Genomic DNA, 25,745 nt, shown 5'->3' on the forward strand with positions numbered 1-25,745 from the left:
TAGAATTAGGCAGGGAGAAAAAAAGTTAAGAATAAAGCCTAGAAACTGCCTTTATAGAGAAAAGCATAGATAAAATCACTAACAAGCAATAAAACAGATAATTTTATTGTATATATCTGTGTGCATGTGGTAACATTAGGCTGAATGCATCTGTTTTAACAATAATATTTCTAGAGCTGAACAAAGTAAGAGGCCAAATGCAAAGACTTCTAAAGAAGTCATAAAAAAAAACCCAAAAAAACCTGAAAGGGGGAAAAAGGCTTTATTGTATTAACAGGAGACATCTTCATTTTATATCTTTCATCATTATTATATTTTTAATGCAACATTTAACCTGAGGTAACACATGAAAAGACATGGATTGTTAAATTATATTTCAAATAGCTAAAGAAGAAAGGAAGAGATAACAGAATCTTTCATGACTTGACATGACATCTTCTAAGTAGTAGAAATTTTTATCCTCAGAAAGTATGAGAAATACTATTCTAAAATTGTATTCAAGGAGAGGAGTTTGCAAATTCAAACAGTAAAAACACACCTATCTGGCATAGATGCTGAGGCCAGAAAAGTTACCTACAGTGTTAATAAAACCTCATCCACCTATTCTTTATTATATACTTGCATCTTCCTGGCCTGCATGACTATTAACAAGATTCAGTTAACTTTCCCTTATTTCCCTTATTTCCCTTTCATTTATTTCTATATTGGCTTCAGCCAAGAGCAAAAGTACTGTGAGACAGACCAGCTTTGCACAGCTTTTTAATTAAGAGCAGAAACTATTATGGTATTTGCAGGACTTGATCTTTTTGGTATTTATACAAGGTGAACATTTGGGATTTTTGAGTTTTCTTGTCATGATATGCTATGGTTTTTGTGTTTATTTTCATTAAATAAAGTTCATCAGTCTTAGGTTGAGACACAGGTCTCATAGAAGAACTACTGGATTCTTTTGTAATGTAATTCCTTTCTTATTTCTTCTAAAGTGAAAACTATTTTATTTGAAAGATTTAAAGCTAAACACATAATTACAAAAACACATTGTGTTTATCTTTAAAATATACTCCACTTGAAAGATACAATTTCTCCACGAAAGACAAATAATAGTTCACTCTCAGGACATCTTAAAAAGCTTAAGGAATCAAAGCTAACTTGTCAAATTTAATCACTTTTGCCCGAAAAAGTGATGGTATGGGTGGGCAAACAAACTTGAGTTATCAAGAGTCATCTTTAAACTTTTTTTTAATGAAGGAAGCTTTTCCTTTCCATTTGCATTTCCCATCTGAATAACTTCTCATTACAGTGCACAAATAAATTTAAAGTTCAAAATAAAGAAATGCAAGTAAGTTTCTATATTACAGCTGCTTAGTGAAAATGGAAACAAAATTTATATAAGAAATTTTCTATTCATTGTTTCTATTGAATAACTCAATGGTAATATTGATAAAATTCCTTTCTATTTTAAGGCTAATTTTATTCCTGTCTATATAGTTATGGAGGCTTACACTGTTGCACAACAGATGAAGAAACATTTGTAAGATAAAACTACTCCCCTACATCTCAACTTTTCTTCTGTGAGAAAATGCAATGTGTTGGAAAACAGTGCATTGGGAAAACAACAGCAGACAATGAACATGGATTTTTCTGTCCTCTTTACCTCAAAGAAGGAACTAAAGCCAAAGTAACAAAGCAGAGTTGCTTTGACATGATTCCAATGCTACTCTAAAGCCTGTAAGAGCAGAATTCCTCTTCAGAATTTCCTCTCTTCAGGGATTTGATCATTGCACACTTGGCAACTGTATTACTCTTGGCAGTTTCAAAAACCAAAGTGAAGTCAATTATCCAAGCACACAGCCCAAGAAGGCACACAATGAAGGTTCTCTAAAAATGTCAGGGGGAAATAAGTCTACCTAGTCACTAATGTAACTTTTAGTAGTCCTTCTGTCTGTTGTTTTCCTTACTTTTCAGTCTGCGGACTATACCTGAAGTTCAGTCCTGGGTAATTGCCAAAATCCCTTTTTTTTTCCCACATAAGCAGTGAAACAATGAATGCCAAAGTCCTTTGATGCCATAGTTGTCTCAATTATTTCAGATTATTTTGAGGAGCATTTAAATAATGGATGTATGAGAAACAAATAACAATAACATTGAATAAGTCTAAAAACATTATTTTAATTGGTTTTGGATTGAATCAAATTCAAACATGTCTAAGCAAACTTCTTATAATCATTAATATGTTTATGAGATAGTCATTACTAATATGTAATTTAGTATTTTAGAAGTGCAATATTAGAGTGTTGTGAGGACAGTTCAGTTAAACAATCAATGCAGTGACAACACAAACTAAGAAGTTGCTAAAACAGTTATTATTTGTCCTTGCATGTCTGGCATGCTTCCAGAAATAGAGTGGGATATAAGAAGGCAATCACATCATGTACCACTCACCATTACAGACCACTGAGAATCTGAACAAGCAGCATGAAGTATAAAATATGTTTTAGTTCAATCTAAAGCTTCATCACTAGATAAAATGATTGCTTGAAATCTTCTGGTAAATGTTAGGTAGCAAATGAAACACAATGATTGCCATGCTCTTTTCTTGCTTTAAGACCTGCAGAAGTCCCAGTGGTAAGTGAGAGGGTAAAGACAGGAAACATGGACATGGACAAAAAGGAAAAACAAAGAAGGGAGAAAAAAAATTGAAGGATGATAGTTAAAACCTTTTATAGATTTTTTTAATCCAGTTAGTGAATCAGATTTAAAAGTAAAGAAGCTACACAACAAGCTGTTGACTAGCATGTGTAGCTGTAAATAAACCAAGCTACAAGAAATGCGGGTCAAATATTTTCCAGTGGAACAGTATTCCATCAGAAAATGCTAATGGAATGGAACCAAAACCTTCCATAAGAACACAACAGCTTCTTGAAAAGTTTTGACAGAAACCAGGCGGAAAGGCAGGCTAAATAACCAACATGTCTCTTCATCTTTTCTCTTGTCAGCCAGATGGAGCCTGCCAGGCTCCTTGGCTTCTAGTTTTCATAGAATCCTTGACTTCTTGCCTGATGGGCTGCCAAACAGCTGGAAATCCAGGTCTCCAGGATCTCCTAAGCTTTTTGGCTTCTCATGGTCTCCAAGCTCTCAGACAGCTGCTCTGCATGGAACTTAGGGCCCAAGGCTCCTGTGTGAGGCAGATACAGGCTACACCCTTTGCTTCCTGGCTTCCACGTTATGTGTCTTACAGAAACTGGACTCCTATATTTGTAGATATTAAAGACCTCAGGGCAATTTGTATCAGTTAATTTAGGATCTCCAACTTGACTGTAGGAGGCCCAAATAACTCCTGAGAGTCAGTTCACTACACTAGTCAGCCTGTGTCAAGTGTCATTGGATGAGCTGGTTCTGTATGCACCCTGCAAGCACAGCAGTCACTTACAGATTCACCAAGCCAGGTCTGGATTCCTGGGCTTCCTAAAGATCTGAGGATCCTGGTTCTCTGAAAGGGTTCATAGGCAAGCAAAAAATTCCTTTTTGTCTCTCTTTTGGTACACTTTTTGATGCTTGGTTAATCAAAAATGCTTAAAAATTTGGAAGATCTAAATCCAGATACCAGGGCGTAAAAACTGCATGAAATGAGAGCAAATATAGAGAAGTAGGTAGGACAGATGTAAAAAATTATGTCTAGAGAAAACAAATTAAAAAATGGAAAGATAGCAGTAAGAGCACTAAGTTTGAACCAAGGTTTCTGTGTAAAATTGCAAGAAGCACAGCAAGGCAAACAAAGGAACTGGAAAATGCCGTACATACAAAAGAAGGGAATTTTGACATTTTAGGCTTAACCCAAGAATGGTACATAAACAAAAATGCATTGGCAGTACTTAACTAAATTTTTTCAAATGTAAAACAAAGGAATAACAGTGTGCAGTATGGAGCACAATTACCTTTCTACATTATAGTTTTAAATTAGCAAAATGCGCAATCAAAGCATCTTAATGTATTTAAAACAGCAAACGGTTTAACTATTTTTTAAATATTAGAAGAATTTCCAACTTTAACTTCTTTGTTATTCTTACAAAAGAAATGCTCTCTGTGGTTTTATACATATGGTTATGTTAACTTTCCATAACAAGCAAAAATCTATATAAGAATAGCTCATCAGCAACATATTTTCTACCCATAGGTTAACTCCAGGCTGGCTGGCTGCAAAACTCACTTCCTTATTATATAATACTCTTTCAGGACTGAAGACTAATTAACCTTCCCACATACCCATTTCGTGACCCCTCTTAAACCTGGTTTAGTTTTCGTTTGGTTTGGGGTGTTTCTGTGTCAACATGGACATTCTCTTTCCCCTTATAAAAGAAACACACAGACATCTTTAGATGTCTCATCATCTTTCATCACACCCATCATAGTCTCCTGTAGAACTGAAACCACAATGTATCAGAAAAGGGTGAATGTCATTCCACACGTAAATTTTAAGAAAACGGAGTAACTTTCTCTCTCTTGTCTTTCAAACCCCCAGTCTCTGACTCTGCTTAAATTATTTTGACAGATAAAACACAGCACTTTAACAGCTACTGAGAAATAATTAACTCTACCCTAGCTGAAAACAGGATGACTCTATACATAGATGGCTTAATGGCTGAAGTTCTTTAAGAAAGCCCCACAGTTATAGCTATAAAAAGGCTAAAACTGAAAGTTGGAAGCTGATATGCAGGCACATGGGACAGAAAAACATGATGCTTGACATTACCATTTGCATTTTAATGTCTGCATGCAAAACTCTAAAAAATATGAGGACAGAAAATAACCTCTAGAACTTTTCCCCCCCTTTTTTTTTTTAATTTATTTAAAGATTCTACTAGAAAGTTCCTCTGTGAGGAAATAGGAATTTTCATACAGGCTCAAGCTGGCAGTGTTCCTCTTATTGGCACAATGCATTTGGGTGATTTTTATAATAGCCCAAATTACATCTTTGTAGAATTTCTCCAAATGTTTATGTTTGGGCTGATGTTGGGAGAACATTACAAGTACTGTTTTTCAAAGAAGCATCATAACCAAACATTGCTGTTCCAACATCAACAGAGTTGAGTAGACTTCTCTTATTCATTTTTCATAATCATTTGTGTTTCTTGGACAGTTCGCTTACACTTTGCTACTAGCAATGTGCCCGCAGCAGTAACTTTTCCTTTTGGAAGTAAAGAACCAACCAATTAATAACAATCTGCTTCTATTAGAATAATTCCTTTAATTCCTTTGTAACAAACAATATCACTTAGCTACATCGTACTGATAAAATTCTATTCTATGGGAAGTACTCTTAAACAGATTATGGAGAGAGTAAGCATGAAAGAGAAATATGTAATCACATACGACAAAACAACCATTTTATCAGAATTTTGATTCTGATTTGATTCTGATTTAGCTTCTAAGATGTTTAATATACAGAAAAAAACCTTTAAGTTGGTTGTAAAATGAAAATATTTATGCAGAAAAATGGATGCTGTGTTACATTGCTAGAAAAATTTGTTTATGATACTACTAACAAGTTCATTTTCGTCTGTGAATCTCCACAACACAGAAGAGAACCACTACAGCTTCCACAAAAGAACACACAAAAACCCCTCAGACTCCATTCTCACAGTTATTTGAAACACAGTTTGTGGTCCCAAGTACAGGCTTAGAAAGGCCAGAACACACGTAACCCTTTAAAGTCATGTACTTATTACTGCTTTTGAATCAAGCACTGCATAAACCAAACTGCTTCTTGGAAGATCATGCAAATTGCTGAATAACATTAACTTTGAACAAAAAACCCCCAAATTCTCTTTAGGTAGAAATAGTTGCTGCACTTCCTCAGTGTGGCTGTAGTTGCTGCTTTATACATATTTTTTTCTATTCAGTGTCAGCGGAAAGGGTATTATTGGTAGGTTTGTTTCAGTGAGCCACTTGGCCACAGTGTCACACAAAGAACTCTTTGTGGGATCACAGATTAGCATTAGGGCAGGCAGCCAAGAGAGATGAAAGGAGAATAGTTACACTAAGGGTGTGCATAGCTTGCACTCATCAAACACCCCAGGGAAAAAAATGAAAAAAAAATCCATGTAATACATAATTTCAGTAGTTGTCCTCTATTCCCTTCATTTGTGAAAAAGTGCTTTAAGTGGAAGTTCTAGCAATTTGCAGTTCTATTCTAGCACTTCAAGTCACTGAGTTCTACTCATAGGAAGCATTACCTCAGTACTGAGATGAAGTAGTATTTTAACATTCAATTACAGCAATATTGTTCAAGAGAGAGGCAGGTATATTCATTTCTTTACAGAGGAGACATGCACCATTAGGCATTGAAAAACTTTATTGCACTAGAGTGCACATATAGAAAAAAAGGATGATAAGATAATTCAGAATAACCAGCATGTGTAAAAAATTACAAGCAAGCTGCCATTGTAGAAATAATTAGGAAGAAATAAAAAAAATGCTTCAGTTATCAAAAACAACACCAAATTTTCTCACTATATATCCATATATCTGTATCATCGAATCAGCTACATAAATTAAGAGCAGCCACACAGTGCTCAATTCCAAACAGGGAACTGCCAGCAAAAAGGATGCTACAGATATCTAGCACTTTGAAGGAATTACTATTCTTTACATAGTCAGGATCTCCAATTCTGTGTAAAAGGATATATATTTTTGGTACAGTAGAGAAAAGATGCAAATGTTGCATTAAATATAGAGACAAATCAGAAATGGAAGCCAGTACTGTACAAGGATTAAGGTATAAAGGTAGTACTCTAGGAAACTTCTAATGGAAAAGAAAACCTTGCCCATTTATTTTACCATATGTCAGTGCTAAGAATTCAGAGAGATTACTTGCAGCTTATCCTCACTATTTTATCTCTATTTGGAAACTGACATGAAATAAATGAATAGCTCAGTCTTCTGTACACAACTGACCTGCACAACCACGACTATTCACCACTGGCACTTTTTGTTGGCAGTCTGAGCAGAAAACCTGAAGATTACATTGGCACCGAGTCTAAAATATGCTCTGAAACCAAATGATGGTCTCTTGAGAACACAGCTGAAGTACCTCACAGTGAAGAACAACTAGAACTACCCGTGCTATTCACAGCCTGTGAGTAAAAGCTTTCTGTTTGCAGCATTGTCAGATTTTCATCATGCTTTATTTGGGTACAGTAAGCTTAGGTACTGATAAGTTACTAAAATATATTTGCCAATACAGAGAAGACTGTAAAAACAGATTATATAATGGGCACTAGATGGAGGACTCTCCACTTTTGAAAAGTAAATACATATGTTTTTTAAGCAGTTAACAGAATAAAATAAAGTACAAGTAGCAAACAGCAAAGTATTGCTGAAAATTATCCAAATGTAAAAATTATACATGAGTATATATATAACAAAACTGTTACTTTAAATACTTCTTTACCTTAGCATTTTCAACACAAGGACAAAGAGCCCAAGCTGCACTTGCTTGAACCTCTGGGCTAGGATTTTTCAACAATGACCATAGCAAGCGGACTCCATCTAGACTGTCAATTATCCTATTGCAGGAACAGACCAAAAAAGAGAACATTAATTATGGAGTATACAATGTTGAATCTCAAATTATATCAGTTTGTTTGGAACACTGCTCTAAGAAACACTGGCATGATTCTGACAGACTGTTTTGCTTTATGCAAGCGCTTGTGTTTTATTGTCAGCTAATCGCCATCAACATACTCAACAAACAGTGCCCACTATAACAGATGGGTGCCAATAAATGATGTAAAGACAGAATGTTTTCTAACTAAATCTCATTAATGTTGTTTATTTTTTTCCAGCACTGTCATTCAGAGTGCTTATAGAAGATAAAGTAAGCTACATTATAACCAGGACTCATAAACGTGAAAACAAGCATGTGACTTTTTAACGATCTGCATGCAAAGTGAAATCTGAATTTGAGCATACTGGCTTCTTTCATATAGTAACAAATACTTTCCAAAACAAACATTTATGCCCAAAACTATGTACTTAACTTTTTATTCAGTCTATGCTTAATATATTTACCTTGCTCTATGACATATTTTAAAATACTATGTTTCTAATCAAGCATTAGAAATTAAAATGGTCACACCACAGAGCATCCTTTGTTGGGCATGAATAACGTGTAACTTGTTTCCCATATGTTCCCTTCCTAACAAGACCAACACTGAGCACTATGTTATAACTACTTAAACATACTATAATCAAAGTATCTTCATGACTGGCTGAGAAATGAATTATCATCAGAATCATCTCTACACCATCTGTGTTATGTTTACATATCAGTCAGGCTTGGGGATCATAACTTCACATTAGGTTCAAATGAATACCCTAAATGGAAAGGAAGGTCAGACCAAACTTAATAGCCTTTACCAACATGCCTTTTTTCAAAACTCAAAACTGTGTTAAACTCAAAGCAGATGAACTGAAGTTGAAGAAAAGCAAGCACACCTTCATTGTCTAAGCTCAAAAGTAAAAAATTCCATTGCACATAATGTGTTTTATCTTTAACAGTAAATGCTAGAGAATTCAAAACACATTTTTAAGAGAGCTTAAAAACAGCAGATAAAGCATCTCATTTGTGTTCACTATATATGCTTTGCCAAGAAATTTTAAAACTAACTATAAAATGAACCTTGTATGTAATTCTATCATCGTTTGAAGCAGAAAAAATAAATAAGGACATGAAGTCTGTCTAAAATAAGCAAGAACTTTATTCATAACATTTTTACACAAACTGTTTAAACAACTATGTTTTTCAAAATAATACTTTTTGAACAAAGCAATGGTTTAGCTAAAAAACCTGTTTTTTAAGATCTGCCAGTTTCAGTATAGCTTAGCTTATACAGCTCCAAATCAATTGCAAGAAAATCATCATTCAAAGGACAAATTCAGAAGTTTTAACACTACAAAATAAAACAGTCGGAGCACAAACTACACAATTACACATATATGTTCATATAGTAATGATGACATAAGTAAAAGCTTCAAAACAAACTTTTAAGTCCCTCCATACCCCAAACACTTTTAAGCAATTTTAACATTACTCTCCTGTCAATTCAGAAAGTACAAGGAATTTTTTCCTATATTGGAATTAATTAAAAAAAACCCATGAATCTTTCCTCTAGTCAAGCGGAGTACTGATCATTTACCAACATGAGGTACTTCCTCCCAAGAGGGACTAAATATAAATGACCCAGCTCCAACAAGTATATAAAAATCAAGAGATAGAAGCCAAACACTGAGCTCAGATTTTTCCACCACACTTAAAAAAACAACCCCTAGGCTGATTTATCTTTCCTTTCTATTTATTTAAAGCTTCCTTTTCAATAGGAAGTTTACTTTCATTTTCTTTTCAGTTTCCTGGTCTTCAGTATTTCAAGGTAAACTAGCCTCCCTCTATCATTAATTTGCTGAAGAAGAGTTTTGCCTTTTGCTTAAAGACTAGAAAGACCAGTTGTCTTAGATCAACAGAACCCAGCTCAGAATGTGTGAAAGTATAGCTATCTGATCATTCAACATACATAAAATTAAGCTAGGAAACAGTAGAAACAAAACAAGAGAATCTCCAAATCACATCGTTCATCACCGATTACTTGCAGTTACACTAGATTAACACAAATAAAATACACAAATGATGCTCTTAAATTCTCACTTTGGAAGAATTATCATTGTGTAACCACCAGGCAAGAACAAATCTTATTTTCATCTTGCTGAGAACATCTAGAAAGCACTGCTAAAAAGTTCAATTTTCTAATCTTCCTATGGTTTCACTACACAATCCAGCAGATGAAGAAAATGGGTGCTGAATGAGTGCATTTGCCTTTACAGTAAAGGGAACATTAAAATAAATGGTCCTGAAAAATGTTTCCTCTATAAAAGTGCTTAGACATTAACTTCCTTCCTATGTAAAAATTCCTTTTTGAAGCTGACAAAAAATACACATTCAGTTTTCTTTACAAATAAACAAATAAAGAGAGAGGAAAATAGGCCTGTAATCTTGAAAATTTTAGCTTTGATGGCATAATGCTAAACAACATTATGATTTGCTTTTGTATATAGTTTTTGTATCTAATTTTCTTCCCACAGTGTATTATAATACTATTAGCAGCATGAAGTAATAAAGAATCTTACCACAATAAACATAAGCAAATATAAAATTTACTTTGGTTGGTATTCAATTCTGTATTAATCCATAGTTAGCACATTATTCACTATATGGCTTCAGTCACTTAAGCAATTTCTTTTATAATAATTTGTTGGTATTCTGATGATAAAGTTAAACTATACTAAAATCTGGAGCAAGCAACCATGCATGGGACTGTTAAAAGACAGGCTTTTTAATAAAAATGCAAAACATTTTCATTGAAAGCTGAATGGAATCTCATTAAAGCTGAAATAATACACTATTTAGTTGATATAAAAGTCTCAATATTTAATACTTTAATATTCAAATATTTACCTGCGTTATAGAATAGTTGATCTGCTACTGTATGTATGTATGTAATGAATTTAATGTACAGGACACTACTAACAGTCAAAATCTTAACAGGCATGAAACTCACTCAAAGTAGAGCTTTATTATAAACCCTATTATATTTACAGTCCTTCACTGTAAATACATAACAATACATGAATATGTGGAATTCAAAAGCAAGAGCTCAGGTTGTGAAGTGTCGTGCCTCTATTCTTTAGTAAAGCAAAGGCATCTCACAATAACTATCGTCTAATTCAAAGCTCTCTGTCACAGACTGATCTTGTTTGATCACTGAAATAATTTAGAATAGGTGTATATTATTCTGCTCCTCAAAATAACCAAAAGAAGTTGCAATGGCAGTTAGAACTGGCTGAAGAAGCGCTCCTGTCATGTGCTCCTGTGCTGGCCAGACATGATTAGAGTAGAGGTGAAGGGATATTTTCAGCTGGTATCATTGCTCCTACCAAAAGGCAGCTGTGGGTGTAGGACCAAAGCATCTTCCTGCTTCCAAACCAGAATTTATGTATGGTGTACACAGAATAGGTCTTATGGGCAAATAATTTTAATGCAATTAAACCCATTCAGAGATTACTGCAATTTTTAAGTTACAGTGAATTGGTATTTACTATGTGACAGATTGTCAGCTACTAAATACTGTCAACAGTGCAGATTGGTCAACTTAAGATAACTTTTAAATTACTTTTGTTCTCTAGTTGCCTAAGAATCACATTATTTAAGAATCTCATTATCATTATATCATTGAACATTATGAAAAAGATGTGGCATACAATTCTAGAAATTTACTTTGCTTTTTTAAATATATCTGAAATTAGCAAAGCTGTTAATCTGAAATAGTACTTCTTTTTCAAGTTAAAATTTAATATTGAACATTTCCAGTAGAAATGTCAAGATGAATTGCTTAAATATATATGTGTACACACAGCCTAGACATCTGTTTGTCATATCTATCATCTTTCTCTGCTAAAATGTTACTTACCAGAACTTTGAGAGCTTCAGTTTAATTGCCTGCCAATTCAGACCACAAATACAAATGTAAATAAACAAAGTTATACTGACTCTGTATTGTGCTCACTGGTAAGATTACAAGGTTTAATTCTGTAAGAATGTAATCTCATCTTTTTTGAAACCACAATTTAGTATTTTTCTTAAAACTTGCACTAGTTCCTGCTGACTGCTTTGATAAATAGTATTATATACCAATGACTCAAACTCCATCTGCTTGGCTAAAATAATTGTACATTTTAGTTTGTAAGATTCTAAGCCCCCAGTTTTGAATGCCAGCAATGCAGTCTATGGATTTTCAAATGAAAAGGGCAAATGACACTTTAGTGTCAGTTAAAGAATAAGCACTAGTCCTTTTTTGTTAGTTAAAGAAAATTAATAACTTAAAAGAAGTTCCTCAAAAAGATAAATATACATTAAAAATATACAGCAACATCTCTGTCAGTGGTAATACAGCAGACCAAGTACGGAGAACAGCTTCATGCTGTCTACATAAGACTAAGGAAGTTCAGTCACAATTATGTTAGGTTTTTTAGATAAGTCAAGTTATTTTTGGCTGTGAGAGAAGCTGGCTGCTGTTTTTTATTTTAAATAACTCAACAGAGTCAGTAAGAATCACACAATTGCTTCAAGTTGACCTGAAGTAAAGGTTTGGTGCAGAAAAGTAACACTAAGTGTACCTTCCATTCAGTAGTAGTAGGAGCCAGTGTCAACTAGGAAACAGCAGAAATTCAATATACAAAAGACTTATAGAAGATGTAGATTCACCTAGGCCTATATATTAGTCTCTCTTCAGTGCAAAGTCAGTGCAAGCTTCTTCCATGGAACATAAGATAACCACACAGTATTTCCCTCAGAATATAATTGCACTGCTTCATAGAACATTCTCAGCTTTTTCTAGTCCATAATTATGCTTTATTTCTTATGTTAATCACAACCTCTTCATTATATATCTGAATCATTTACAGAAATTACATGAGCTCTACTCTTGGTCTGTATGGTCTTCACATACCTACTGCTGCAAGGATAAGCACATTCAAAGAAGAAGACTGCTAAATTGAATATTTAGTCTCTAAGCCACAATTTGTTAAACGCACTTGCAGCTAATGAAATGTAAGAATATTAAAAAAGTTATAAAATTAAAAATGTTACACTGTAAACAGAGACTGTCTGTACCACATGACAAAAACCCCACAAGCCTCAAGACCTGCCAGGCAAATTTGGTAGGAGAAAGACAGTGGAGAAGAACTGATTACCTAGAACCTCTCAAACCATTCTAAGAAATAAGTGATTATGAAATAAAAAATGTAATAGGGATCCAGCTACGTGACAGACCATAAAAACCTAGGCATCAACCTGTCGCAATAGAAAATTCTCAACACCTGTATATACATAAAGGCTTTGCTTCACTTCTTTCTAGAAGGTAATCTTGGAATATTTCCAAACCCTTGTTAAGATGTGTCTTTTTGGTTAAGAACTTCAGAAAATATTTACAGAAAGAGACTGACCTCCCCAGTAGTTTCTAACAAGGCTATTTATTGTTTTAGCCCTCAATTTTGTAAACAGAAAAGAGTCATACTACAGACTCTGTGTGTCTGTGTGTCTGTGTGTATTTCATGTCTTTAGTGACGTGTTCTTCCCCAGAAGGAGAGCACTTTGGATGAGGAGATACAATTTCAACTTCTCCTGTACTGGTCTGAGAGGAGGAGAAGGGAGAGAAATGGACATATTTATTTTCTTTTACTTTTTTTTTTTTGAGAGAGAGGTGGGGGTCAATGGTGGGGGGGAGGTTGCTTCTAAGTGCCCTTAAGAAGCAGAGCACTCAATCAAGGAAATAATTTAAACATTTGAGCAGTTACACTGCTGTCAATGTTTTAACTAAGCATTATTTTTAAACATTTTGCTGAATTAGTACCAAATTTATTCACACTTGGATGAACCATGCTTTGTAAAAATATAGCAGCATTATCTCTTCCAGTACTACAAACATAGCTAGCACAATACATTAGGTACATGGCACAGTCATGCCAATAACAATTTTTGTGTAACTTCTTGTAGTAGCAAAAAGTATATTCACACTTATTTAAGATTTTGCTTACTTGCTAATGTTTTGAAATACTTTTAGAAACACTTCTGAAGTTGAGAACTTAAAAGCAGATGTTTTATATGAACCAAATTCAACATTTGATTTTTGTTCCCTCTTTACAAACTATAATATAAATTTTGTCCCAAACCTGTACTTTCTCCTTCTTAAAGACAAGACAGACTTTGTTCTATCACAATTTTAGCAGCAACTTGCATTTTTTTTATGCTTATACTGAACACATTCCTGCACGAAGCTGTCCATACTGGATACTACAAGTGACAGTTCTGAGTACTGGAGTATGTCTGAGGTTTTATAAATATCAATTTATATTTATTGGCATTTAAATTTCTCAGTATTTGCAATGCTAATTCTCTTAGGTTAATATATTATGCTAAAGGCTGAGTTTTAGTGAGAAATGTAATTTAAATTATTTAATTTATTTATACATTTATGCTATACAGCTAACTGCTCATACAAGCCATGTTTACAGTTGTGTACCATCCAGCCTTTTGCCACTGGGTGACAGCCAAAGCATGAAAACAAAAGCCTTATTCAGGAAAAGAATTCCTTGCAGTGCTATATGACTATCAAGTGAATTATGCAAATCAGAACAGGAGGAGCTTAATAAAACCCTCTTTCTGACCTCCCTTATGTACAAGGAGGGAAATATGCTGAGAAACTCGAAGTAAATATCCTTTTAAGAGAACAGCAGCAAATGCTGACCTCAACGTTTAACTGAAACATTTCATCATAAAACTCCCAAACTTTGTAATTTGTACAAATTTACATCACAAAATCAAAGACTGTCTTTTTCTTTGATTTTGAAAAGGAATAAGAGGGGAGAAAAGGGTCCAAATCTGTCTGAGTTCACAAAAGGAATGATGGAAAGTGACAAAAGAAATATACAATACAATACTGTACTACAAAAATATTATTTTCATGACCATAAATTTCTTTTAGAATAACTTTCTCTGATTTAGGCTATTTTTAATGACTTGAGAACAGAAGTAAAATGAGAGGGCAAAACATGGACCTATCATGCAGCACTTTCAAAATAGTGTTTTGTAACTTTAAATTTCAACTTTAAAAAAAATCAATTTACTAAAGGTTTATTTGATTTTTCTCAAAATGCAAAAGCTTTACATTCTATATATCTCCTTAATAATTTTTTTATCTATAGCAAATTTACAGGAGGATGGAACTAACCCACAAAGTTCTGCAAAAAGCAAGAAGTAAAAACATATTTAAAATCAGATTAGAAATTACTATACTTGCATCAGAATAACTAAACTGTTTTTCAGTGTTTAAAATGCTATGAATATTAATAACTTACAACATATTTTCTGGTTCCATTGCACAACCTCCCACTGCTTTGTTGACATTCACAAGCAGGGCCTGATTAGTTGCAGTCAGTAACTTCACTATAGGTGCGATTCCACCACATTTGCGGATAGTGCCTCGATTTTCTTCCTCTTGGCAACATTCTCCCAGTGCTCCAATGACATTTATAAGGACCTCTTCAGGCTGATCAGTAAGCAGTGTTACCAAAGTTTCTACAGTTTTATATTCCTGAAATCTAAAAGACAGTAATAGATGAAAAGTTGTTATTTTTAGTATACCATTATAAGCTTAATTTTATAACTAAAGTGTTACTATAGTTTAAATACAACTTTTAATTTCTGCATGTAAATCATCTTGCTGAAGAAATCCCAATACCGGGAAACCATTCAAATCACTTATTCTAACTATGACATACAGCCTAATTTCTTACTCTACCTTTCTAGCTACATTTCTACAATTCAGCAGTATAAGAACCTCCTGAGTAGTTTGATGTTTTTTTAAAACTTGACATGTGGATGCAACACCTACAAACAGCTGAAAACAAACCAAAGACTGGCAATGACTGTGTTATCCTTACTTCCACCACTTCTTCCTGCTCTGTTAACAATAGCTAGAGTAGCATTGTAACAGAGCCTCCTCCACCTCTCTAAACCAAAGGATTGCCCTTATTTTTCATTAAATATGAGCCTTTAGAGAGTTTACCCTGAGCAGTTCTATACTTAGTTTAGGCCTAATGCACTGCATTTTCCCAAAGTCAGAACTATAGTTCTAGTACATTTCAATAGCACAATGTTATATTCCAACTTGTAATTAAGAAATAAGTTCACAGAAATTTGACTTGACTCCTATATTAATATTTCCCTCCTTCTTTTGACAGAAGTAGAACTTTTGACACTGAGAATCAAAAACATGGTTTTTAAAATCTTGAAGGTCCTATCCTACAAAGAAATGTGAGCTAAACCTCAAAAGTTTATCTTTCAAAACGGGATTTTTTCACCAGTGCTGGAATAATCTTCTAAGGGTTTTGCTTTTTTGTTTAAAACTTAGGGGGTTCTTAACAAATACTGTATACTCCTTTTATACATTTTCTGATACATCTTAACAGTTCCATGTGGTACATCAAGCTAGATCTAACCTGTATATAATCTAATTATTAGAGAAATTTTTTCTGAGGGTACTGAGTTCTCATTTGTGCTTTCCTCCCAGCCCGTAGCTTCTGGGAATGTCTGCTTGAGCTACAAAAACTATTTTCCAGGAATCAGTTGCTCATGTAGCTTTTCTTTCATGCAATAAAAATATTAGTATTTCAGAGATTTTTATGGCAGCACTAGATGTTTCAATTACAATTAATCTTTCCAAGATGGATTATCAGCATAATAATTAAAGTAACTGAGAAATGAGAAACTTGTTTTTCATTATTAAAACCTTCGCTTAAAGAGAAATTTTCCCCTCTTTGTTCCCTGTAAAAGTATCCTTAGGAATAGAATCCTATCCCTACAATTAGTTTTTTACCTAGAAGTATCCCTATACTATACTATAGTATATAGCATGTAGTAGATAGTAGATAGTAGTATATATAGTATAAAGTATATATACTATATAGTATATATACTAGGTATACTATACCTACAAGTATCCCTACAATTATTTTTTTTCAAGAGTAAACATCAACAGCATAAAAAAGATCAATAAAGCAAATAATTTGAAAAAGCAACAAAACAAAACTGATTTCTGCTGGCATTTCAACTGCTTCACAGATGGAAGGATGTGAGCTGGCTCTGCAACAGGCAGGCTGCTCTCTGACAGAGCTGCTGGCTCGGGCCATCTTGTGTCCAGGAGCAGTACGGCTGCTGCCATGCCAGCGGCACCTGGAGCCACACAGGCACCTGCACCAACTCACGGCTGAGTCAGCACATCTCAGCAATGAACTCCAGGGACAGGAAATACTCCGGAGCACTTTAGAGATAATTAAGTGCCCCTGCAGCAGCCAGCAGAGTTTGTTAGTTCTAGCTTCATGCCAGACTCGGGCTCATCCCTCCAGATCTACTGAGGTGTTCCCATGCTATCCCCACTCACTTTTCTTTACTGCCCTCCCATTTGAGTTTGGATAAGTTTACTGCTTCAGACTCAGCACTACATAACACGTGAATTCAGCTGGAGCTGCGCCGGGCTAGTAACCTTTGTGGAGCATCAAGCACTTGCCAAAGATATGTGAGTAGCCCAACAAAAATCTGTTTGCAGTTGGACAGAATTATTGGCTACAGCTATACTAATAAATAAAACAGGCTAGGGCTCATTCTCTAGCCCTGAGGACAAAAAGCACAACATAGCATCCATATGGCTAAAATCTCTTACCCTCACAATGCAGGGTGGCCTCACCCATTCTGCCTAATGGGAACAATCTGTTGCCTGCACCAAGTGTGGTGGACACTCCTGTCCAAGGAGTGTCTGGGCATTGTCTGGGAGAGTGTTTGCTGGCAAACTGTGTAAGGGACTGTGCTGGCAGTTAAACAGTATGGATAATCCTAACATAGAGCCTGAAACCTGAAAGGTTTGGACCTGCTTAGTTTACTAGTACAGAGAGAGCCACTCAGTCTCATCACTGATCCAAAATCAGGATAACTCTGCACAAACCCAAAGTCCACAGAAAAGGATGCAACCATATGAAAAGTTAGGTTACTGTGCAATTAAGAATGCAAAAAAGCAGTAGGACAGCAGTAGAAGATGTAAAGACCATAGGTCTGTATACCAACAGTTTGGGAACTCGTTTAGGACAGTAAAAAGCCAGAATGTAAAACCTGGAAATCTTCCTAATATGTGCTTATCCAGCTAGTACACTAAATTACGGCAGCAGGAAGATGTTATCTCTTACTAATACTCTTTCTAACCTTTCTACCTGCTCCATGTACAGAGCAGCATAATTCTAGCAGGAAACCTAGCACATATGTAGTGGAGCCAGCTTCTTTTTTTGAGGTAAGGTGCATGAATGTGTTATATTAATTTTAGATGAGAGGGTAAAGTGTTCTCAATCATTAAGCTGCTCCATGGAAGGTGGAGAGTGATAACTTCTACTGTCACGTTCTCATATAATTACTCAGAACCCTGGTACTGAGAGGTTGATGGTACCCACAGTAGAATTCTCATCAGGTAATTCCACTAATTTAGAAGCTGGGTCTCAAAATTAAGCTACTTTTCCGAGCCCCTTCTGTAGTCAAGAAGAGAGGCATCTAGGCTAATTATCCTAGATGCCAGTATATTTCTAATATGTATTAGATATCTACCCTACAATGAAATAATTTTGTCTATGTTTCTCTTATTGTAAAACATTAAAGTTAAGTGTACTAAGTACTCTCTCTACCACGCAGCAGTGATTCTGGCTTGTAAACTACAGACAGGAGGGGGGATATCAGATATGGCCACGTGTCAAATGTTTAGTATGTGCTAGTACACCACCTGACTCAGTGTCCTATAGCTTAACTAGAGACACCACTTGTCACCATTGACTGTTAAGATTCTAAGAACTTAACACTGTCTCCACTCTACCTTGATGAGGTCAGTGACGATTTTTTAAGTACTATAAAACCTAAGTTGAAAGCCCAACTGATTAGAAAGACTGATTTTGAAGAATCATAACACAACAGTTTTGAAAACAATAGAACCCATAAAATCAAAACATGATAATGAAATAAATGCTTGTAAAATTAAATTGTTACTTTAACACATTTTCTCTACTGATTGCGCATTTCCAGATTGCTCCTGTCACAGCTGCCAAAAGTTGTTTGTTTTCACTGTTATCAAGCAGAACAGATAGTGGTTGTAGACCTTCATGTTTTCTAACCAGGTCACGTATTTCTTCATCTTCTGCACACTATAAAAAAAAAAAATATTAAAAATATATATTATGTAAAAATGTGTACAATGATGTCTTCAAAAGCTAGCTGTATTACATTGTAATTAGTAAAAGCTAAGAGAAGAAGAGAACATAAATATTGTATTCAAGTATCTGAATAGGCTAACAAGTCACTAAGAGAGTCTGACAGTAAACTGCCCCTGTATATGCAGCAGTGCTTATACTGTCACATTGTCCACTTTAGGGGCAAACAAACAAAAAACCAAAGCAGCTCTATGCACAGGATGCCTCACCTCTCTCCACAGGTCACCTGTGCAACTTAATGCTTGCACACAAAAAGAGCCAGTAGGAACCTAACTATAATATTAGATAAGCAGCTAAAATATTCACAACACTTCTATAATTTTTTACACATTAGAGAAATAGCAAAATTAAGAAAATTTAAAACTGATAATGACATGAAAACAAAGGGCTAATCCTGCTTCTGATCTACTGATTGTAATACAATTACCTTAAATATGGCACTTGCACAATGCATCTGGAGCTCCTCGTTTTCACTACTCAGATTTTTCACTAGGTTTTCAATCATGCCTTCTGTCCTTATAGCAAGTCTGTAACTTGGCTAAAAAGATAAACTGCATCTTTTAAATCCTGCATATGAATGGTTAATAGGTCACAACAATAACACAATGCTACAATTATAGGGTTTGATATTGAAAAGCCTTTTACTTTATGTAAGCACAAGTCATCATTGCCTTGAAAATACTACTGATGACCTCAGAGGTAAGTAAATACAGACATTCTCTGCAGTGCTCTTCAAATCACCTGTAAAACGAGGTACTGCACTGCCTATCTTGTAGCCACTTGGCTTACGCAGAATGCAGAATATTCTGAAAGGTGTCCAGACTCCCTGCTCAGACCCAAGAAAGCAAAAGATGCTTCAGAATGGGATCAAGAAGTACCCACTCACTTCATCAAGAACCAGCAGCCAAAACAACAGATCTATTCCTAAAACAAGGTTAGAAAAACATGTTCTTAGAAATAACATTTTTTAGTGATATTTTCATCCAAATTTTAACCTACAGGCATTGTAACAGGGGATCATTTTTTAAGTGGGGGAAACATCTGTGTAAGAAATGCATTTAGTGTTTCTTCCAAGTTAGGCCATACAAGAAACCTTCAAAAATGACACCTTCTCAATATATACTTACTGAACCTAAAATCTGCCAGGTTTGTGTCTCATGGAACATGTGTATTTCAAGAAGCTAATTTTTAACAGACAAAGTGTTTAATAATGTAAAATCTCTTGAAAAATTATGTCTTTTGTGCCTCAAATTCACCAAGACAAATTATGTACATTTTTTATATGAAATGCAATACACCTCAAAGTTCAAATGAAGATACAGAATCATAAACAAATAGAAACATTTAGGTTGGAAAAGACCCTTAAGACCATTGAGTCAAACCATTATCCCAGCACTGCTGAATCAACCACTAAACTGCATCCCTAAGTGCCACATCTGCACATCTAACAGAAAGGGCAGTCCTTTCCAGTGCTTGACAACTGTATTGGTGAAGAAATTTTTCCCAATATTCAATCTAAACCTCCCTGACTCAACCTGAGGCAATTTCTTCTGATCCTATTGCTTGTTACCTGGGAGGAGAAAATAAGCCCACCTGACTCCCGGCTTGCTTTCAGGTAGTTGGAGCAAGTGATCAGATCCCCTCTGAGCCTCTTTCTCTCCAGGCTAAACACCCCCAGCTCCCTCAGTTGCTCTTCACCAGCCTTGTGCTCCAGATCCTTCCCCAACTCCATTGCCCTTCTCTGGACACACTCCAACAACTCAATGTTCCTCCTGAATTGAGGGACCCCGAGCTGAAAGCAGTGCCTAGCACAGGAGGATGGTCATTGCCCTGCTCCTGCTGGCCACATTACTGCTGATCCAGGCCAGGATGCCATTGGCCTTCTTCTCCACCTGGGCACATGGGCTCATGTTTACACCTCCAGGTCTCTTTTTACCATGCAGTTTTCCAGCTCCTCCTTCCCCAGCCTGTAGCACGACAGGGGTTGATGTCACCCAAGTGCAGGACCTATCACTTGGCCTTGTTGAACTTTGTACCATTGGCCTTGGCCCATGGATCCAACCCATTCAGACCCCTCTGCAGAGCTTTCTTGCCCTCCAGTAGATCAACACTCCCACCCTTGGGGTGTCTGCAAACGCTGAGCGTGTTGAGGGTGCCCTCGATCCCCGCAACCAGGTCATACATAAAGATATTAAACAGAATTCTCTCACCAGTATAATCCCTTACATGGCTATGGTAAAAATATTTGTATTCAAATTTAGAAACTGAATATACTCAAAGATGCAAAATGTGCCACGGAAATCTGTGGGAAAAATCACATATACATCACTCTCTTCTATTTGCAATGTATCAGACCCAATGCACAAGGACACTATAAACCACTCTGCCCTGTGCTGCCTTGAATCTTCTTGGCCACACCTGCAGGTTAGTTTTGTAGAATTTAAATGCATTGATTAACCAGAACACAGCACCTTAGGTTGACAAATCTGTAAAGTACGGTGAAAAAATAAGAAAAAAAGAAAATGATTAAGGCTTTAATTTCTTCTTTTTTCTTTCATGTATTACTCTGGCCTTTTAAATAAAAAATATGTGGCTTTTACTTCAATCCAAGTTGTCACCTTCTCAAAACAGCTTTGATTACATAAAGCATCTGCTTCCTGATGGGATAACTGACCTGATTTAAGTAACAGTAGAACGTAGTATTTCCTTTTAGTGGCGAATTTCTTTAATGCTTAGAAATAACTTAGCTGTATGTGTTTACTCACCTCTGAGGCACATTCTTGTAGCGTCCCCACTATTGGGACTAAGATGTTTGTGTGTGAGCATTTGAGCCACCTAGCTAACAATGGAATGCCACCAGCTTTACGGATTGCTTTCTTGTTTTTTGTGCTTCTGCTGCAGCTCCAGAGTGCCAAAGCCCCACAGCGCGCTGTTTCAGTGTCTTTGGCTTGGCATGATGATCCCACTGAAATAGATTCCAACAGCTCAACCTAAAAAAAATACCAATTTCTTAATATCTACTCCTGTAACTTCAATATCATGCTGCTTTCTAATTATGGTAAACACTACAGTTAATCATATTTACAACACATGATGTATTTTTTGAACAAAAATACTCATATGACAAGGGCACAAATTTTAATGTCTGCTTACCAATCTCTTGATTCCTCCATGTTGCCTTACTGTCTTTCGTGCTCGTTTAAATCTAGCAACATTGGCAATTGTTTCAGCTGCCAAACATTTTAGATCAGTATCTGGAGAATCCAGTATTTTCACCATGATCTCTAAGCCTCCAAGATCTGCAATTGCATGTCTGATCAATACATTTTGACTAATTTCCTTCAGGATTTTTAATGAACCAGTCTAAATAATGGGAAATGACAGAAGTTAAACATTATTTAGGTATACAAAATCATTAATATTATTTTAAATGATTGGTTATTTAATTTTTTTCTTTATATTTAATCAGGAGAGAAAAAGGAAACTGAAAGTGAAAAACATAGATGTCTTTCTAAAAAAATCAGAAGAAAACAAGAAGATAAAGAAATGAGAAATCAATTTTCTTTACACTCTGTAACTTTGAAACTCAAAAAAAATTCTAATAGAAAAGGCATATTCATTGCTTGATTTGACCAAGCTCATTACCTGACATTTAATTTCTTCTGTATCAAGTAAATTAATTAACACTTCAAGACATCCAGTGTCTTTGATGGCCAGCTGACACGTTTCTTGAGACAGATTGAGATCTCTCATTGAACACAGTGCAATTACAGTAGCTGTTGGATCACCTCCCTAAAATAAAGCAAATAATTAAAAAATGCGTAAAGTGTATTTAATATGAAATTCTATTTCAGTCACTGCAACTACACTTAAAGAAAAAAATCAAAGAATGCAACACAGAAAGTTAAACCATAAGATAGGTGAATTCTTTTAAACCTATAATATAGGTTAACTGTCAGTAAAATCAGAGATGAACCAACCTGCATGGAAAACAGGATAGCTGAGCTGTAGTTGCAACAGAAGCTGAACACTGCCAGCTGGTCCTAATGTGGAAGTTACAATTTAGAGTACCTAGTAAATCAAAATACAGCATCCACCTCCTGCATTCCAGAGAAGCTTTGGCTCCCATCCTGATCGGAAGTGTGCTGCCCAAGATCATCTCTTTTAAATGAGAGTTTTGAATCTGTGAAGGATTTTTGATCAACCCTTCCCAGAGGTAAGTGTTCTGCTAAATTCTGGACATCAGAATGAAACAGTGAATATCACAAAACTGAGTCATGTTTGCTAATATAAAACAGGTAGATCTAACAAAACCAGAACTTTTGAAGCATATTTCTTAAATGTAAACAGAAAGACAAATACAATACAAAAGGAATTTAAATTTAACATGCTCTTCAAGTTGTTCTAAATGTAGTAAAGAATTGCAAGTGAGAAAATAACCCAAAAAGAATGTGAGAGAACTACTTCATAAAGTTTCAGACCAGTAGTTTATGTCAGATAAAACACTTCTGCTAATCAATGAAGTACATATGCATAGTGCTTCATAATTTTAATCTAAATTTCTTGTAACAACAGATACTACAAATTTTCCCCACAAAAGTGATTAAATGTAAAGGTAATTTTTAAACATGTGTAACATAGTGCCCTAGAGGAAGATGGCCAGAATTTTTTTATATTATCTTTTTAAATCATCTTTATCATCTTGACTTCAGGAGAATGCTTTAATAACATATTTTCATCTACTTTAAAAATATGTCCTAGAGTATAAAATCATGCAACAATTTCTCAAACATGTTCCTAGAGAAATCAGTTTATCCACACATATAAAATCCTAAATTATTTTTTTAAAAGTCCCTATGGTATGATTACAAAACTACAGAGAATATTCTGCATCTCAGAAAAACTAACAGCTGTCCTTTTATGAAATTTTTTGCCTTTTAACATAAGTTAGACTTTGATATTTACTTTGCTTTGTCTGATAAAAGATTTGCAACAGGTGTTTCAAAAGAAAACTTGTCTTTTTATTATATTACATATCTGTAAGAAGTATATTGCTAACCTGAAAAGTGATGCGTCTCCTTCTGAGGACTGCTTCTCCTACAGTGAAACTGCATTTATACATAACATAGTAATCTATAATTCCCTTATCTTACATGTATAATGGTTGCATATGATATTTAATATGGATCAGCTTTTTAAAAAATAAACAACTTATAATTTTCTTATACTGAATAAAAAATATGACTGTAATAATATAAATATATGCATTTTATTTTTTCAGCTTCAAAAACAAACACACCACTTAAAGTGTTTTTCATGTAAAACCACAATAAAATATTTTTCATATGTGCTGAAGCATCAGTTCTACAAAATTAGAAATATTGTTGATGTTTTCAATAATTATTTTTTGTTTTTTGAAGTTATCATTACACCAAGTTTTGTAGTAGTTACACCATAGATTTTAACATACATGGAAATAGTTACTTTTCCATTAAATTGACATAAAATCTGCATCATGTTGTTATACCATTTGAAATCTGATATGTTGGAAGCAAAATAGACTCTACTGGCAGATCAACAATCAATTTTAAGGCTTGAAATTAAACACAGACTCAGTTAAAAATGTGCCTTTCCTCCTATATATTGGTATAACACATATATTCATGAAAATAAACCAGTAACACTGTTACACTATCAGTAAAACATCTTCTTGCACTGTATGGGTAATGTCTCTATGACAATACTCAAGCTCACAAGTGAGACCAGCTGAGAATTACAGAACTAGTGACAAGATCAAAACAGAATGAAAATAAAGACAAACATAAGCAAATTCAGACACAACCCAAAGTACAGTTAGCTGGGAACACACAAGTTCAAACCATCATTTTGTTTGACTTCCATAATAATCAAGAGGAAAAACCCTGTTAGTAAACACAAACTTTCAACAAACAGAACAAAGAAAGCAAAAGCATTAAAGGGGCTTTTTTATGCATTGACCTTTACTGTATTCTGCTAGTGGTTACTTAATCTCTGACAGCATAGTGAACACTGGCTATGCTAAGGACATAACTAGTCAGTCAGCACTTAGAGGTTTTCATACTAGATGAGCTCAATGGACTCTGCTCCATGGTACTGATAGAACTGGCTAATGCCATGATTAGTTTGCAGAGCTGTAGGAAGAAATCTGATGTTAGCAACAGAACACAACATTGATATTATCTATCAATATTGCAGCATTACGAAACAAAAAAAGCAAACTTTACAGAGAGATATATAACCAGATTTGTAACCTGTAAGATATGGGCAATCCTCCTTCTTTGTTTTGGCACTGCTCAAATTCAAGTACTACACTCATTCTAGGTATTCTATTTCCAAAAAGATACTGAGAAAGTTGAGAAAGACCAGGAGATGCCAAAATATCTCAAAATTATGATCTCCACAGAAAAACTGAAGTAACTGGAACTGTTTACTCTGAAGAAGACAATAGGAAGGTAGTTTAAAGAACACCTTCAATGTCAATCATCTGTTCTCCAGGTCCAGACAAGAAAAATGGAGTTCAATGGCATCAGGATTGATCTATGCTTGGTAAAAAAAAAAAAAAACAAAAACCATAAAAAAAAAAAACCAAAAAAACACTTGACAAAACCAACGTTAATAGTAAGAATATTTGATTTCTTGAATACATTGCTTACAGCAGTCATGAAATCTCCATAACAGGAAAAATAAGGTAGAGAAATATTTGTCCAGAAGACACACAAAGAATTGGTACTGTTTTGCAGGCAAGCAGATGGAGTCAATGACTTCCTACATTCTGCTCTAGTCCTATTTTCTGTTACTTA

At 34.9% G+C, this 25,745-nt stretch overlaps 1 protein-coding gene across 1 annotated transcript in view; it reads right to left on the bottom strand.

The window, feature by feature from the left end:
• ODAD2 (outer dynein arm docking complex subunit 2) overlaps positions 1-25,745 on the bottom strand; it is a 71,567-nt gene that overhangs the window by 26,136 nt on the left and 19,686 nt on the right. The window contains exons 11-17 of the mRNA XM_088061731.1: positions 22,552-22,698; positions 22,060-22,269; positions 21,672-21,896; positions 19,334-19,444; positions 18,686-18,840; positions 14,965-15,207; positions 7,451-7,565 (exon numbers count right to left, since the gene is read on the bottom strand). Coding sequence (XP_087917857.1) covers positions 7,451-7,565; positions 14,965-15,207; positions 18,686-18,840; positions 19,334-19,444; positions 21,672-21,896; positions 22,060-22,269; positions 22,552-22,698 — 1,206 coding nt within the window. The remainder of the gene's footprint in view (positions 1-7,450; positions 7,566-14,964; positions 15,208-18,685; positions 18,841-19,333; positions 19,445-21,671; positions 21,897-22,059; positions 22,270-22,551; positions 22,699-25,745) is intronic.

Source organism: Pseudopodoces humilis, chromosome 1, assembly GCF_049639895.1.
Source record: "Pseudopodoces humilis isolate 2021_Gansu_Grassland_sample_001 chromosome 1, ASM4963989v1, whole genome shotgun sequence".
NCBI classification, from domain to species: domain Eukaryota; kingdom Metazoa; phylum Chordata; class Aves; order Passeriformes; family Paridae; genus Pseudopodoces; species Pseudopodoces humilis.